The following is a 12,931-nucleotide window of genomic DNA, read 5'->3' as shown; positions in this document are numbered from 1 at the left end:
TCCAGTCTGTACCAGAGGAATCAGATTCGTGTCCAGCCTACATAAAACACCAAGCACAAGCCTGGCTCGGGGGTGGGGTGGGGACACCCAATGTTACCTGCTATGGAACATGGTTCTCAATCCTTCTGCTTAGATTTTACCAGCATTGACTCAGCACTGATGGGCAGGATGAAGGGAGTGCATTGTGGCCGTTACAACCTCTGGCTTTGACTCACACAGCTTCCGGCTGTGGTACTTAACTAGTCTGGCCTCAGGCTGGTTCCTTAATCTCTGGTGTCTCCGTTACATCACCTATAAAATGAATAACTGTACTGCCATTCCTGGGCTGTTGCCCGCCTTCCCGTCTTTTGAAACCTCTGGGGAGACTCACCGCAGCAGGTGAGAGCTCGGTCAGGCCCCAAGGCAGCAAGAGGCACCAAGAGAGATCCTCAGCCCCTTCAGCTCTGTACCTGGGCTCTGCAGCAGCTCAGATGGGGCTGAGCTCAGAGGACTTCCTAATGGAAGTGTGATTGAAAAAAATCTGTCAGCCCAGGGCTGCTGTGTCTCCTGGCTTTACCCCAGAGTCTGCTCAGAGGCCATGGTGGACCCTGACTCCCTGGGCACCACTGCCAAGAGCAGGGCTAAGAAGGGAGAGGGTGGCTGGTTGGCGGGTGGAGGCCACCTGTGGCTCATGCGGGTTCTGGGGGCCAGTCAAGCAACTTGGGCCACTCTGCCCTGTCTGGGTTCTCTTCCAGGCCCAAGGGGGTCGGTCTGTCCCTTCCTTGCCCCCCAGGAGAGGACACCGTACTGCTGACCTAGGACAGGGGAGGCGAAAACAATTACTTGGTTATTTGGTGTGTCCTGAGCACTCTTTGCTGTGCTGGGCACAGTCTTAAGCCCCGAAGACACAGCAGCATGATGCAAGGTCCCCACTTTGAGGGAACTAATAGGGAGACAGCTGTGGTAAGTGAATATAAAAAGTCAGCGGGATGAAAACAAATCCGAATGGTGTGTCTGGGGAGCCTGGGGAGAAGTAGCTTGACTGGGGTGTTTGGGTGTGCCTCGAAGGCACAGAGCCTGCCAGGGATGAGCAGGAGTTCCGTCTGGGAGCGTCTGGCCCAGGAGTCCATGACCCGTGTCCCCGTCCTGGCTCTGCCTCTGACCCGTCGGTGAGCGTACCTCCCTGGGCCGGCAGGCTGGCTGGCATCACCTGAGGGCAGGATTTAACATGTTTTCCTGTGCCCAGCACCTCGTGGGGGCTTTGTAAAGATTTAGTAACTGGGGATGCTTGGGTGCTTGCTATTCCGCTGGATTTTCCTGCAGTTCGGTCAGAGGCTTGCTGAGTCAGCCCCATGGAGAGCATGTGCAGGTGAGGAGGGGTGCCACTCCCTGCCGGAGAGGCCAGGAGGCTGGGCATGGGGTGGGGGGCCTGGGCAGGACCTGGACTTAGAGCAGAGAGACGGGTTCTAATCCAGCTCCGTTGCTATCAGCCTGAGCAGCACAGGGCAGGTGGCTGTGTTCCTCCCCGTTTAGCTTGGCAAGCCTGTTTCTCCTCCTTCCGCAGCACCCTGGCTAATGTGTACCTTGCCTGGGGGTCAAGTTGAACTGAGATAAAGGACCTGATAACAGAAGGCTGCTGCCTTTATTGCTGAATTGCTAATGACAGTCTCTCCGAGGCTAGGCCTGTGGGGAAAGCCTAGTAAGAGCTGGGGACTCAGACCCGGGTTCGAATCCATCACTGCCTGCCTTTGTGTCTTTGGATCCTTCTTGGAGCTTTCTGGTTTCTGTGCTGTAAGATGGTAGTGAAGTTCCTGCCTTACTGGCTGCGAGGATGAAATCAGTTAATATATGTACATGGTCCAGCTCAATGATCAGAGGCCACTGCTGTTCCTTTTCCCTGAATGGGGACAGTAGAGCAGGGTCCCCACCCGAGTCCTTGAGCTTACACCCCAGTATCACCTGGGGTATGCTGACAGACATCTTCATGGGTAGGGGCAGTTTTCCAGAAAGTTCCGTGGGAGGCCTGCCTGAGGAGCTTGGGCTGCCTGGGGAGCTTGGGCTGCCTAAGGGGTGGTTGCTACCTCTGCTTCTTCCCTAAAACGTGTCTGGGCAGCTTCCCAGGAAGCCCTGGGAAGGGTGGGGCATGTAGGGCACGTGGGGCAGCAGGCTCTCCTTTCTCTGTCCCCAGGGGTGCTCTTGCCTCCTGCGGCTAGCAATCTAAGGCTAGCAATCTAAGACCGTCTTCCCCTGCACTGCTGCACTGGGTAGCCCATGTGCAGGGAGCATCTCCTGTGTCCAGAGCTGCGGGCAGATACTCCCTGTGGGTGCTTATCTCTTATGGGACAGGGGAGCCTTGTCTTCTGTCCTGGCTTCCTTTTCCCCTATTTTGCATATGGCAGCCAGAAAAAGCTTTGAAATGGTGCCTCCTGATCCCAAACCCTTCAGTGAACCCCCCTGGACTGTGACCTGCGGGCACTCCCTGCCTTCCACCCCCTCGCCTTCGGTGGCCTCCTCTCTCCCCCACTAAGCTCCTTCTCCACATCAGGCCACTCCCCTCCCCCCCCCCCACCTCAATCAGATGTCTGCACTTGCGGTTCCTCTTCCCTGGGGCCCTTCTTGGTCCTCCCTCTTTCCCTTGCCTGGCTGCCCCTCCAGGCTCCTCCCCCATTTGTCCCTTGTCAGAGGGCTCCCTCCCACCTTCTCATGGTCTCCTGCACCCCCTCTTCTCCAGTGCTCTTGCAACTTGCCCGTCACTTCCACTGCACGGAGAAGCCACTCTTTTCACCCACATTGACTTCTAGTCCTTTCTCCAGCGCTTTCTTCCCCTTGAGGGGTGAAATTCTGGGAAGAAGAATCTACACTTTCTCCGTTTCATTACCTCCTTCTTGCCCTATTCCAGCATGGTTTCTGCCCCCCACAGGCTCCCAGAACATTTCCTGTAAGACAGGGGTTCTCAGCCTTGGCTCCGTGTATTGAAAACCAGCAACACCCCCCAAACCCCCCCTTCCCCGCGCAGGCCGGGGCCTGAGGACTGTGACTTCGTGGACTGGGGTGGGCTCAGGCAAAGGCGACTTTCCAGAGCTTCCCAGGGGCTCCTAACAGGCAGCCGGGGCCAAGCACCTCTCTTCTGGGCCCCGGGGCCCTGTGGCCTCAGCCCCAGGGACGTGTTTCTGTTCGCCTAGTGCTTGGCCACTGGCAGGACCTATTTGTTTCATGTAGCTGCTGTAACAAGTTGTCACACACGCCGGGTAGCTTAGAACATCAGCAATTTTCTCCCTATTCTGGAGGTCAGAAGTCCAACGTGTGTAGCTTAGAACATCAACAATTTTCTCCTCATTCTGGAGGTCAGAAGTCCAATATCGAGCTCTCCGTAGGGTCACACGCCCTCTGAGAGATCCGTTTGTGGCCTCTTCCAGCTTCAAGTGGTTCCGGGCTGCTCTTGGCTTGTGACCATGCGGCTCCCATCTGCCTCAGTGGTCACGTCGCTGCTGCCTCTTACAGGAGTTTCACTCAAAACTCTACCTCCCTCGTAAGGAGATGGGTAATTGCATTATCCAGATAATCCAGGATAGAGTCCTCAAGACTTTAAACCATCTCTCTCTTTTTTGCCACGGGGGATAATACAACTTCTGGGGATTCAGATGTAGACCTGTTTGGGGGGCTACCATTCCGCTGACCCAATGGGCCACTCCTCCTTGCAATCTGATCGCCCCTTGCCTTGGGCACACCACATTCCTGGGTTGCCCCCAGCCTCTCTGGCAGCTCTTCTCTGGGCTCCCCCTCTCCTGCAGAGCCACTGGGTGCTGGCACTTGTGTGAAGGCTTCCGCCTCAGCGCCTCGGTTGACCCGCTCTCCCCGGGTGAGCTCACTCAAGACCTCGGCTTCAGTTGCCCATATTCCTACTTGCATTGCCAGCCTGGGTGTCTGAGCACTCTAGAACTGCCCATCCACTGGCTCTGTCCAGTTAAGTTTGGAGGGCTCCCAGCTTCACCTCACTAAGATCAAACTGTCTCTCTCCCTGCACCCCTGCCCCTTCTTCCCTCTTAGCACTTGGGCTTCTTCCTTGACAGCGTCCAGAGTGTGGGAATCACTGCCCACACCCACCCAGGCCTAACCTGAGGTATTATCCTTGGTCCCTCTTTCTGTCCCCCTGCTTTTCCATATCTGTCTTGCCACCCTGGTCCAAAGCACCATCATCTCATAAATTTGACTGCAGTAGCCTCCAGCTGGTTGTGGTCTGAGTCAGCCTCACCCTCCAGCCAGCTTCAAAGCCTGCCGTGGCTTCTCTGTGCTCTGCTAAAACTGGATTCCTTGTGGCCTGGGCAGGCCTGCAGCCTCTCCAGCCCGGTGACCCCTTCCTTCTCAGAGTCCTATTTCAGTTCCTCTCCTGCATCTCCTGTTCTCCTACCACATGGCCTTTGCACATTCTGTTCCCTCTGCCTGGAATGCTCTTCCAGCCTTCCTTCTCACCCTGCCTCTGCCTTGTTGGTTCCTCTTCATCTTTTGGATCTTGGCTCAAGCTCTGTTTTTTCCAGGAAGCCACTGTCGGTCCTCTAGCTGGGAAAGGTCTTTTGTTTGTTCTCTTTTGTAGGACTGTTTTTGTCTCTCAAGGAGTGGTCTTGGCTTGTGATTGCACATTTGTCACTGTGACATTTATTTACTGCCTCTTCCCTTGCTGGCCCGTACGCATCCCAGGACTGAGACTCTATCCCTTGAGCTTTACTTTCCAATTCCTAGTACTCAGCAGGGCCTTCGCAGTTTGGTGAATGCAGGACCCTTGACTGATGCTGTTTTAGCTTCTGCCCCGTGCTACGTACTGGGCTGGCACACAACATGAATGAACATGGTCAAACCTCACAAAGCCCTAGGAGAAAGGCATGTTATCCTTGAGGATGCCAAGGTACTGAACGTGAAGTAATTTTCTCCAGGTCAGCAATGAGTGAGTGGAGGAGCCAGGATTCCAGATCTAACCACAAAGTATCCTCCCTCTCTGGCCATATTCTTAGCACGGCCATGTGTGGGTTAATGATTAAAAAGAAAGAAAGAAGGGGATCCCTGGGTGGCTCAGTGGTTTAGCGCTGCCTTCAGCCCTGGGCGTGATCCTGGAGTCCTGGGATCAAGTCCCACATCAGGCTCCCTGCATGGAGCCTGCTTCTCCCTCTGCCTGTGTCTCTGCGCCGCCCCCCCCCCCTTTCATGAATGAATAAATAAAATCTTAAAAAAAAAATAAGAAATACCCCATAGGCTCAGAGAGGGGAGGGCCCCTGTCCAGGGTCACCCAAGGTTCCTTGGCAGTTCTGTGGGCTGGAAGCTTCAATGTTTACAAGGCAATGAACATTTAGCTAGTGGGCATTGAACTTACTTTGTCAGGGAATCCAACTCGCTTGCCTCTGAGCCTGGGCTAAGTGCCCCTGGGTCCTTTGCAGGCTGGGTGACTTCTGGAGAGGTCTGATTACTCGGACCTCCTACTGGGAGGCAAGCTTGGTAGCTCTTTGCCTGCTGGCCTCAGTGGATGGGCCCGTTGCTCCATCCCTAGCCAGGACAGCTACTACTTTCTTGTCCAGGTCCCCAAATTCCAGAGAAGACCCCAATTGGGCAGATGTCCCTGGAGTTTTCTAGATCTCCTCCTGGCCCAGGAAAAGTCCCTTTCCCCCTTTCTCCCAGCACCTGTTGTGCTTTACAGCTCCTGGAAGATGCACTGGCTGAGAGGCCAGGCCTGCTTTCTGTAAACCACACATGTCCACCTACATTGTGGGGTTTGGGGGGTTTTGTTTTTGTTTTTTGTTTTTGTGATCCTTACAATTGTTCTTGGACAAAGAGGCAGAAATACCCTGTTGCTTTGCAGCTGAGGAAACAGAGGATCTGAGAGATCAAGCATCCTGGCTGAGATCACACAGCCAGTGAAGGGACAGAGCTGGGAGTCTGTCCGATGCACTGTCTCCAAAGCCCATGTCCTTAATCTCCTGGCTTTGTTTGTGGGGCTGTGTGTGTGTGTGTGTGTATGTGAGATGATCACACAGATGGCCAAGTAACTTGGACCCTTCTGGAGTACTGGAAAGGTCTTGCTTTGTCTCCTAGTGATTCTTGGTAACTGTGTTTAAGTAACACCTGCTTTTGAAAATGAAGCCTGGGTTTTTGAAAGCCACTGTGGATATTCACGGGTCTGGGAAGTCTGCGCTCGATACTTTTTTGTGAAGGTTGGATTTTGTTCAGTGATTTGGCAGAGAGCAGACTGCTCGGGTGGTGGCCGGGGCTCCTACGGCACCCAGGCTGGCCTTGTGTGTTAGAACCCCAGCCTCAGGCTCGAGTTCTGGTTCTGCTGTTTACCAGCTGTGGTTAAGAACCGAGGTATTGGGCTGGGTTCCTGCCTCTGTGGCTTGTGTGTGAACTGGGGCGAGTTACTTAACCTCCCTGAAACTCGACTATGGTTGAACCTCTGTGGTCTTAACCACGAGAGAGCGGGAGAGGGCCATTAAACCCACCCCACAGATGAGGATGGAATAAGATGATGTGTGTTTGGGGAGCGGATGTGGTTAAGTGTCCAGTCAGTGGGGCTAATGGTTATCATGGTCATTGTGAACACGAACCCTCTGGAAGGTCCTGCAGACATTGATGGCTGTTTGTTCTCTACCCAACCCCCCATTTCCTCTCCCTGCCCTCTTGCAGGTGGAGCTACATGTCCACCTCGATGGGGCCATCAAGCCTGAAACCATCTTATACTTCAGCCGGTAAGTCCACAGATAAGAGACCTCTTATCCTCCGGTTTGGGGACATTTGGGGGTCCACAGTTCAACCCAGAGGTCTCCAGAGAATTCCAGGGTGTTTGTTCCTTCCAGTATCCTCATGGAATGAAGCCAGCCCCCCGGCCAGAAGAAGGTGGTCTGTGGGGAAATAGTGGCCCCTCAGCTCTGAGCTGGAGACCCACAGCCCACGTCCTCTGCTTTCTATGCTTCCGACTCGTGTCCTCCTGCTGCTGAGTGAGCCAGGAGGAGCTTACGCCCCTTATATGCAGGTGTCTGCATGCATACATGCTCACAGCACACACATGCACACGCACACACAAGAGGAGGCAGTCATCAGGGCTGCACCCATCGCTGTGTTTTGACTCCGCAGAGAGCCTAGGCAGAGGCGATGCCCCTACATGGGATACCAGGACTATTTGCTGCGCATCTCCTGGTGCTGGGCTGCTGGGCTGAGCCCTCTCCTTGACTCAGCAAATTTAATACCTCCCCAGAGAAGAGCATTGCGATGCCCATCTCTCAAGGTCTGAGGACAGCTGGGGGCTCAAAAAAAGTGAAGGCAGTTGCTTGAGGCCACATGACCATAAATAGCAGAGTCTAGAGCTGACCCAGGGCCATTGGGATCTCCAAGGCCTTCCCTGTGTTGCATGCCAATAGCCCACTGGGGGAGGTAGACAGGCAGCGCCTCCTCTGGGGGGCCGGTCTTCATCTTCCACAGGACAGTGTGCCTTCTGCTTGGCTTGCATGCATGCGAGGGGGTTGTAGGGCCCCCCGGTGCCCCCCCAGTGAGGGACACCGGCCCCTCCCTCCCCACCCCAGAGCTCATGGCGGCCCCTTGCTCAGGTGGCTTAAGAGGTCAGAGGGTCTAGATATTCAAATACGGCCCACTGTCTCCTGGCTGCCACCTTGGCTGTAGCTTGAGGGCAAAAACAGGGCCTCCCTCCAGAGCTGACCTAGGAGACGGGGCCCCTTCTGCCCCCACAGACTATGCTCCTCACGTGTTTGCTGGACACTCACTTGGAGCTGGAAGGACTCCACCTCTCACATCACCTGGAGCAGTTGAGCTCCAGACCCGAATGTGAGCACCCTGCTCCCTAAGCCAGAGTCCCCTGGGTTCTCCAAACACCGCGACTCTGCAGAACTGGTGAGGCTGGGCAGTCTGTCCTTAGTCCTCAGGAGCATCTCTCCCAACCCCGAGTCTGAGTTCTGACAAGAACACTGTCCTCCACTTTGTCCTGCTTCCGCAGACCTCACTCTCCCTGGGAAGTTGCTACTGATTTAATTCTCGAATCTCTCCTAAGTCATCTGTTAGCATTTACTGTGTGCCTCGTGCCACGAGGCGCTGCACTGGGGCTGCTGTACTGACCCCTCAAGACAACTTGCAAGGGGTACTATTGTCGCCTCTGTATTATAGAGGAGGGGACTTAACTCTTGCTTTTTTTTTTTTTTTTAAGATTTTATTTATTCGTTAGAGGCAGAGAGACAGAGAGGCAGAGGAAGAAGCAGGCTTCCTGCAGAGCCGGGAGCCCAATGCGGGACTCCATCCCAGGACCCTGAGATCAGGACCTGAGCCAAAAACAGATGGTTAGCTGCTTAGCCACCCAGGCGCCAGGAAGGGACTTATCTCCTAAGCATGGTTGTGAGCCCGAGTCCACACCCCTGCCCATTACTACTGCCAGCGAGAGGCTTAGCTGAAGCAGTTTGGAGAACACTTAGCTCAGGACTAGGCACTGTCCATAAGGGCACTTAATAATGCTATTAATTATAAACTATGGCTCTGGCAAAGTGAGGTGAAGCTGCTTGGCTTATCTCTGCCTGTCCTTTGCCTGTGCTGAGTGCCAGCCGCGGTCTCAGAGTCCCAAATGAGGCTGTTGGGGCGGGTTATCCAGCACCATGATGGCATCTCATCTTGGGTACTCATTAAGGGGTCAGAGAGCACTTATTAGTGGAGGAAGAAGGCTGGAGTCCAGGAGAGGGTGGAGAGAGGAGGGAGGGGAATCACCCCTGTGGGGAGGCTGGTCCATTTTCTGTTTCCCACATGACCTTGGCACCTCCAGAGCTCTGGATGGGCCTCAGGGCAGGGGTATTATGAATGCCAGGTGGAGTTTGAGCTCAAGGTCAGTGGGCAGAGGACCAGGGAGTTGGTCAGACTCAGCTATGGATGCCCTAACCATACTGGAGGACTTCCTGGTGGAGATGGGCTGAGAGAAGGAAGGAAGACCCTCTCCCTGTCGGCCAGATCCAGTGGCCCCTCTTCTGCCTCTGTGATTTTGGGCCTCTGTTGCCTGTGTTCTTACCTACTCACTTCTTCTGTCCGCTCCTAGGATTCAGTCCTCTCCGGGGCTTCTGCACCTCTCTCAATCTCCTTCACGAGCCTGTCAACTCTTTGGCCACAGAACATTCTAGATTTGGTGCTCATTCCCTTCACCACTCTGGCCTGAATCACCATCAACCTTCACCTGGACTATGGCAGTGGCTTCCTGATTGGCCTCCCCCCATCTCCTGTCCCCACAGTACTGTAGTCAAAACCTAGTCTGAAAAAAAAAAAAAAAAAACCTAGTCTGACTGGTCCCTCCCCTGCTCAAACTCTCCCCACGCTCCCAGCTTGCTCCGTGCCAAAGCCAAAGTCCATCCATGCCCCTTAAAGACATGCAAAGGCTGTGTTGCCTCTCTGCCCCCTTCTCCTTAGTCTGCACTGGAGGTTTCTCAATCCTGCCAGACCTAGTAAACAGAGAAGGTGAGTCAGTCTCTCAAGGTCAGACAGCCTTTAACAAATGCAGCTGGGGGGGTGGGGGGCGGGATCGCTGGGTGGCTCAGTGATTTAGCACCTGCCTTCAGCCCAGGGCGTGATCCTGGAGACCCGGGATCGAGTCCCACATCAGGCTCCCTGCATGGAGCCTGCTTCTCTCTCTGCCTGTGTCTCTGCCTCTCTCTCTCTCTCTATGTCTATCATGAATAAATAAATAAATAAATAAATCTTTAAAAAAAAAAAAAAAAGAAAGAAAGAAATGCAGCTGGGATTCGAAACTAGTCCAATACTCTGGTTTCTTTTTAGATCATACACATCTTGCACCTTTTCAAAACCAGTCCGTCAGGCTTTGGAGTTGGCGGCCTTACCCTGGGCACGTAAACCACCTCATTTCTTCTTCTCTGAATGCTCCAAAGAAAGCACTATCTGTGCTACTGACGAGGACGTGGAGGTCCTCAGGTGGGACGGCTCCTGGGCGTCCATACACGCAGCAGGGAGATGGACCTCGGGCTCCTGAGCCCGGGCTCTCTGCGGCGGGCTCCCCGTAGGCACATCGCCCACCACGGCAAGAGGAGGACTGGCCAGGGCCTGGCTGACCGGGGGCGTAGGGAGCATCCAAGAAGCAAGCGCTGTCCCAGCTCTGCTGCCTCATGCTGGGGTGGCAGGGGGCCCGAGGGAAAACTCCTTGCCTCAACTGTGGGTCCCAGACAAGAGCTTTACAGCTCGGTCTGAGCGGCTTCCGGAGGCCCAGGCCTGCGTGAGATCCAGAAGAGCATCTGCTTGTTTCGGGCCGGGACCCCTGCAGCAGCTCTTGGATCTGTTACCCACGCTCAGCCAGAAGCTCTTGAAGTAAATCTCTTCACCCGCTCCCCTGCTTGAAATCCTTCAGTGGCTTCCTGGTGCTTTGGGGGATAAATCCCCGCCTGTCCTCTGGCTCATCGCCTACCACTGACCCCCCGGGAACTCCGGCTGCCCTGCTCTCTCCTCCTCTCCTGGCTTCTGCCTGGAGCCTCCTCTGTTCCCTCCTCTCTCTTATTTCTGCTCTAAATATCCGCTCCTCGGCCCAGCCTTCCCAGACCGCTCTGGGTGGCGAAAGATCTCTGGGCGGCTGTCGAGGAGAGAGGCTGGAGAAGGTGGGACCAGTGGGACAGACATTTGGGAAGTAGAATAAGTGGGACTTGGGGACTGGCTGGTGGTGGGTGAGGCCGTTGGAGCTGGGGGTTTCAGTGTGTGTGTGGCGGGGAGGCCCTTCCATGGGTTGGGGAGCTGGGGGGGATGGTGGGGCTAGATTTGGAAACATGGGGGCAGAGGGGAGAAGTGGCAGGAGGTGGGGGGGTCAGGGTCTGTCTTGGTCACTGCTCTGTCCAGTGGCCAGCACATCGTGGGTCCTCACGCAGTGGTGTGTAGTGGTAGAGGCCTCTGGATCTTGGGCTGAAAACCACGAAAAGGGAGGAGTTCCTTGGGCAGGGGTGTAAGAGGGAGAGTCTGAAAGAATGGCCAGGAGGAAGAGCCCTGCCAGGCAGCGGTGGTGGAGGTCGCTGGCGGGGGACCACCAGGAGGATGGCACGCAGCAGGTGCAGCAGGCCCACCCCCTGTGGCCCCTGCGGGGACGATGCGGGCACCAGAGCCCTCGTCTGCTTCTACCGCTGGCTCCCCAAAAGCTCTCCAGAGCACAGCCCTTGCCGGAGAGGCTCTCTGGGGGGGGGGGGGGGCTCCTGAGGGCTGTGGGGCGGGCTGCCCAGCAACGGGACGCTCAGGGGGCACGGAGCGCGAGGACCGCCCTGGGGAGTCCTGCAGGCTGGGGGCCCTCCTAGGGACTTGGGCCACCAGAAGGGGAGGAGGGCCTGTGTGGGGGGCTTAGGGGACAGGCATTTATGGAGGGAAACATTTTAGTATTTGGGCCACTGAAGTCATTAAAGACTTAAACACACTAGTCAAATTTCCATCTCCCTGGCGACCCCTCCCTTCCATCTTCTGTTCTTGCTTTGTACAAAACCAGATGTTGGAACCTGATTTAATCACCCGATTTCCTTAATCATTTGCTATTTTTTTTAATCTTCTTTTGTTCTACTTGCTGGAGGACTGTATTGTCCATTCATTTTATTACATCCTGACGAAGGCACCGTATTCTTCTAGGTTTTGATTTCTTCGTCTCGGGGACCCCCTTTCTGAAAGGGGTGTTCTATTTCAGGGACGTAACCTCTTCTCCGGTCCGTGAGGTGCCCCGCGGTAGGGGTTTCGGGTTTTCTTCTGTTCCCGGCGTGGTTTCCTCAGAGTTCTTTCTGGGAGAAGCCTTTCTTGCCTGTCTGGTGTTCCTCACCTGCCCCTATTACCTTCAAAGTGGGAAGCCCGAGGCCCTGGGTGACCTGCGAGTGGTGGCAGAGGAGGCAGGCCGGGTGTCGCCCCTGCTGCCCCGGCTGCGAGGAGGCTCCGGGCCAGGGGGGGCCACCGTACGGGGCTGGGGCAGCAGAAGCCCGAGGTGACAGCCGGGGAGCACCCTCCCAGGAGCCCGCGCCCACCCTCTCCCTCCCTGATGTGCTGGCCGGAGGGCGGAGGAGGGAAGTCTGGTGCCTGCCCCTGCCCTGGGCATCGTGGTGCTGCAGTAACTGCCCTGATAACCCCTGACCTGGCCGACCAGCTGGCCCTGCCCGCTGCTGGAAACTGTGGGCTTCCCTGGCAGCTTCCCTGTCCCCAGGAGCAGGGGTGTGCGTGTGTGCACGCGTGCGTACATTGCAGACTTTACCCACAGTTACCCCCCCCCCCCCCAACAGTCCCTGGCTGGTCACGGCCTTGGGAACAGGAGATGCTGGAAGGTTTCCAGTCTGGGGTCTCTATGCCCCAGGCCTCCGTCTTCCTGTCTGTTCAATGGGAGGAGTTGGATGAAGCTATGCCGAGTGTCCTGCTCTGGTCCCGGTGAGGAGTTAGTCGGATCCCGTCCTCAGCTGCCCTCACTGCTTTGTTCGCAGGAAGAGGGGGATTGCCCTCCCTGCTGAGACCGTAGAGGAGCTGCAGGACATCGTCTGCATGGACAAGCCGCTCAGCCTCCCCAGCTTCCTGGCCAAGTTTAACTACTACATGCCCGCCATCGCGTGAGTCAACCCCCGACCCCCGACCCCCGACCCCTGGCCCCAGACCCTGTGCCGGCGACCTGTGCCTGCACCTCCCACTGTGGGGTGGGAGAAGGTGCTCTGAGACCCCAGCTCTGCTGCTCATCCTCGTGTATACGTGTGCTGACTCTGCCCATACCTTTTGGGTCTTCATTTTCTCCTTCTGGAAAGTGGGTATAACGTCTTGAAATTTCTTCAACTTCTACAGGAAAGCGACAGAGTGTGAGGTCAAGAGCCCACATTCTAGTGCCCAATTCTTTCAGGAAATAACTGTCACGTTGGGAAAACTTAGCTTCTCTGGGCCTCTGTTCCCTCATCTAGACAATGGGGCTTGTGATCCTATCTACCTCCTGGGG

The 12,931-nt window shown here is 55.7% G+C and overlaps 1 protein-coding gene across 5 annotated transcripts in view; it reads left to right on the top strand.

The window, feature by feature from the left end:
• Positions 1 to 12,931, top strand: part of ADA (adenosine deaminase) — a 31,564-nt gene that overhangs the window by 8,442 nt on the left and 10,191 nt on the right. For all 5 annotated transcript variants that reach the window (XM_077873279.1, XM_077873276.1, XM_077873277.1 and 2 more), the window contains 2 exons: positions 6,646 to 6,707; positions 12,435 to 12,557. In XM_077873279.1, coding sequence (XP_077729405.1) covers positions 6,646 to 6,707; positions 12,435 to 12,557 — 185 coding nt within the window. The remainder of the gene's footprint in view (positions 1 to 6,645; positions 6,708 to 12,434; positions 12,558 to 12,931) is intronic.

The sequence above is a fragment of the Canis aureus genome, chromosome 26 (assembly GCF_053574225.1).
Source record: "Canis aureus isolate CA01 chromosome 26, VMU_Caureus_v.1.0, whole genome shotgun sequence".
NCBI lineage: Eukaryota > Metazoa > Chordata > Mammalia > Carnivora > Canidae > Canis > Canis aureus.
The sequence above is the reverse complement of the archived record's forward strand: the minus strand, read 5'-3'. Positions and strand labels throughout refer to the sequence as shown.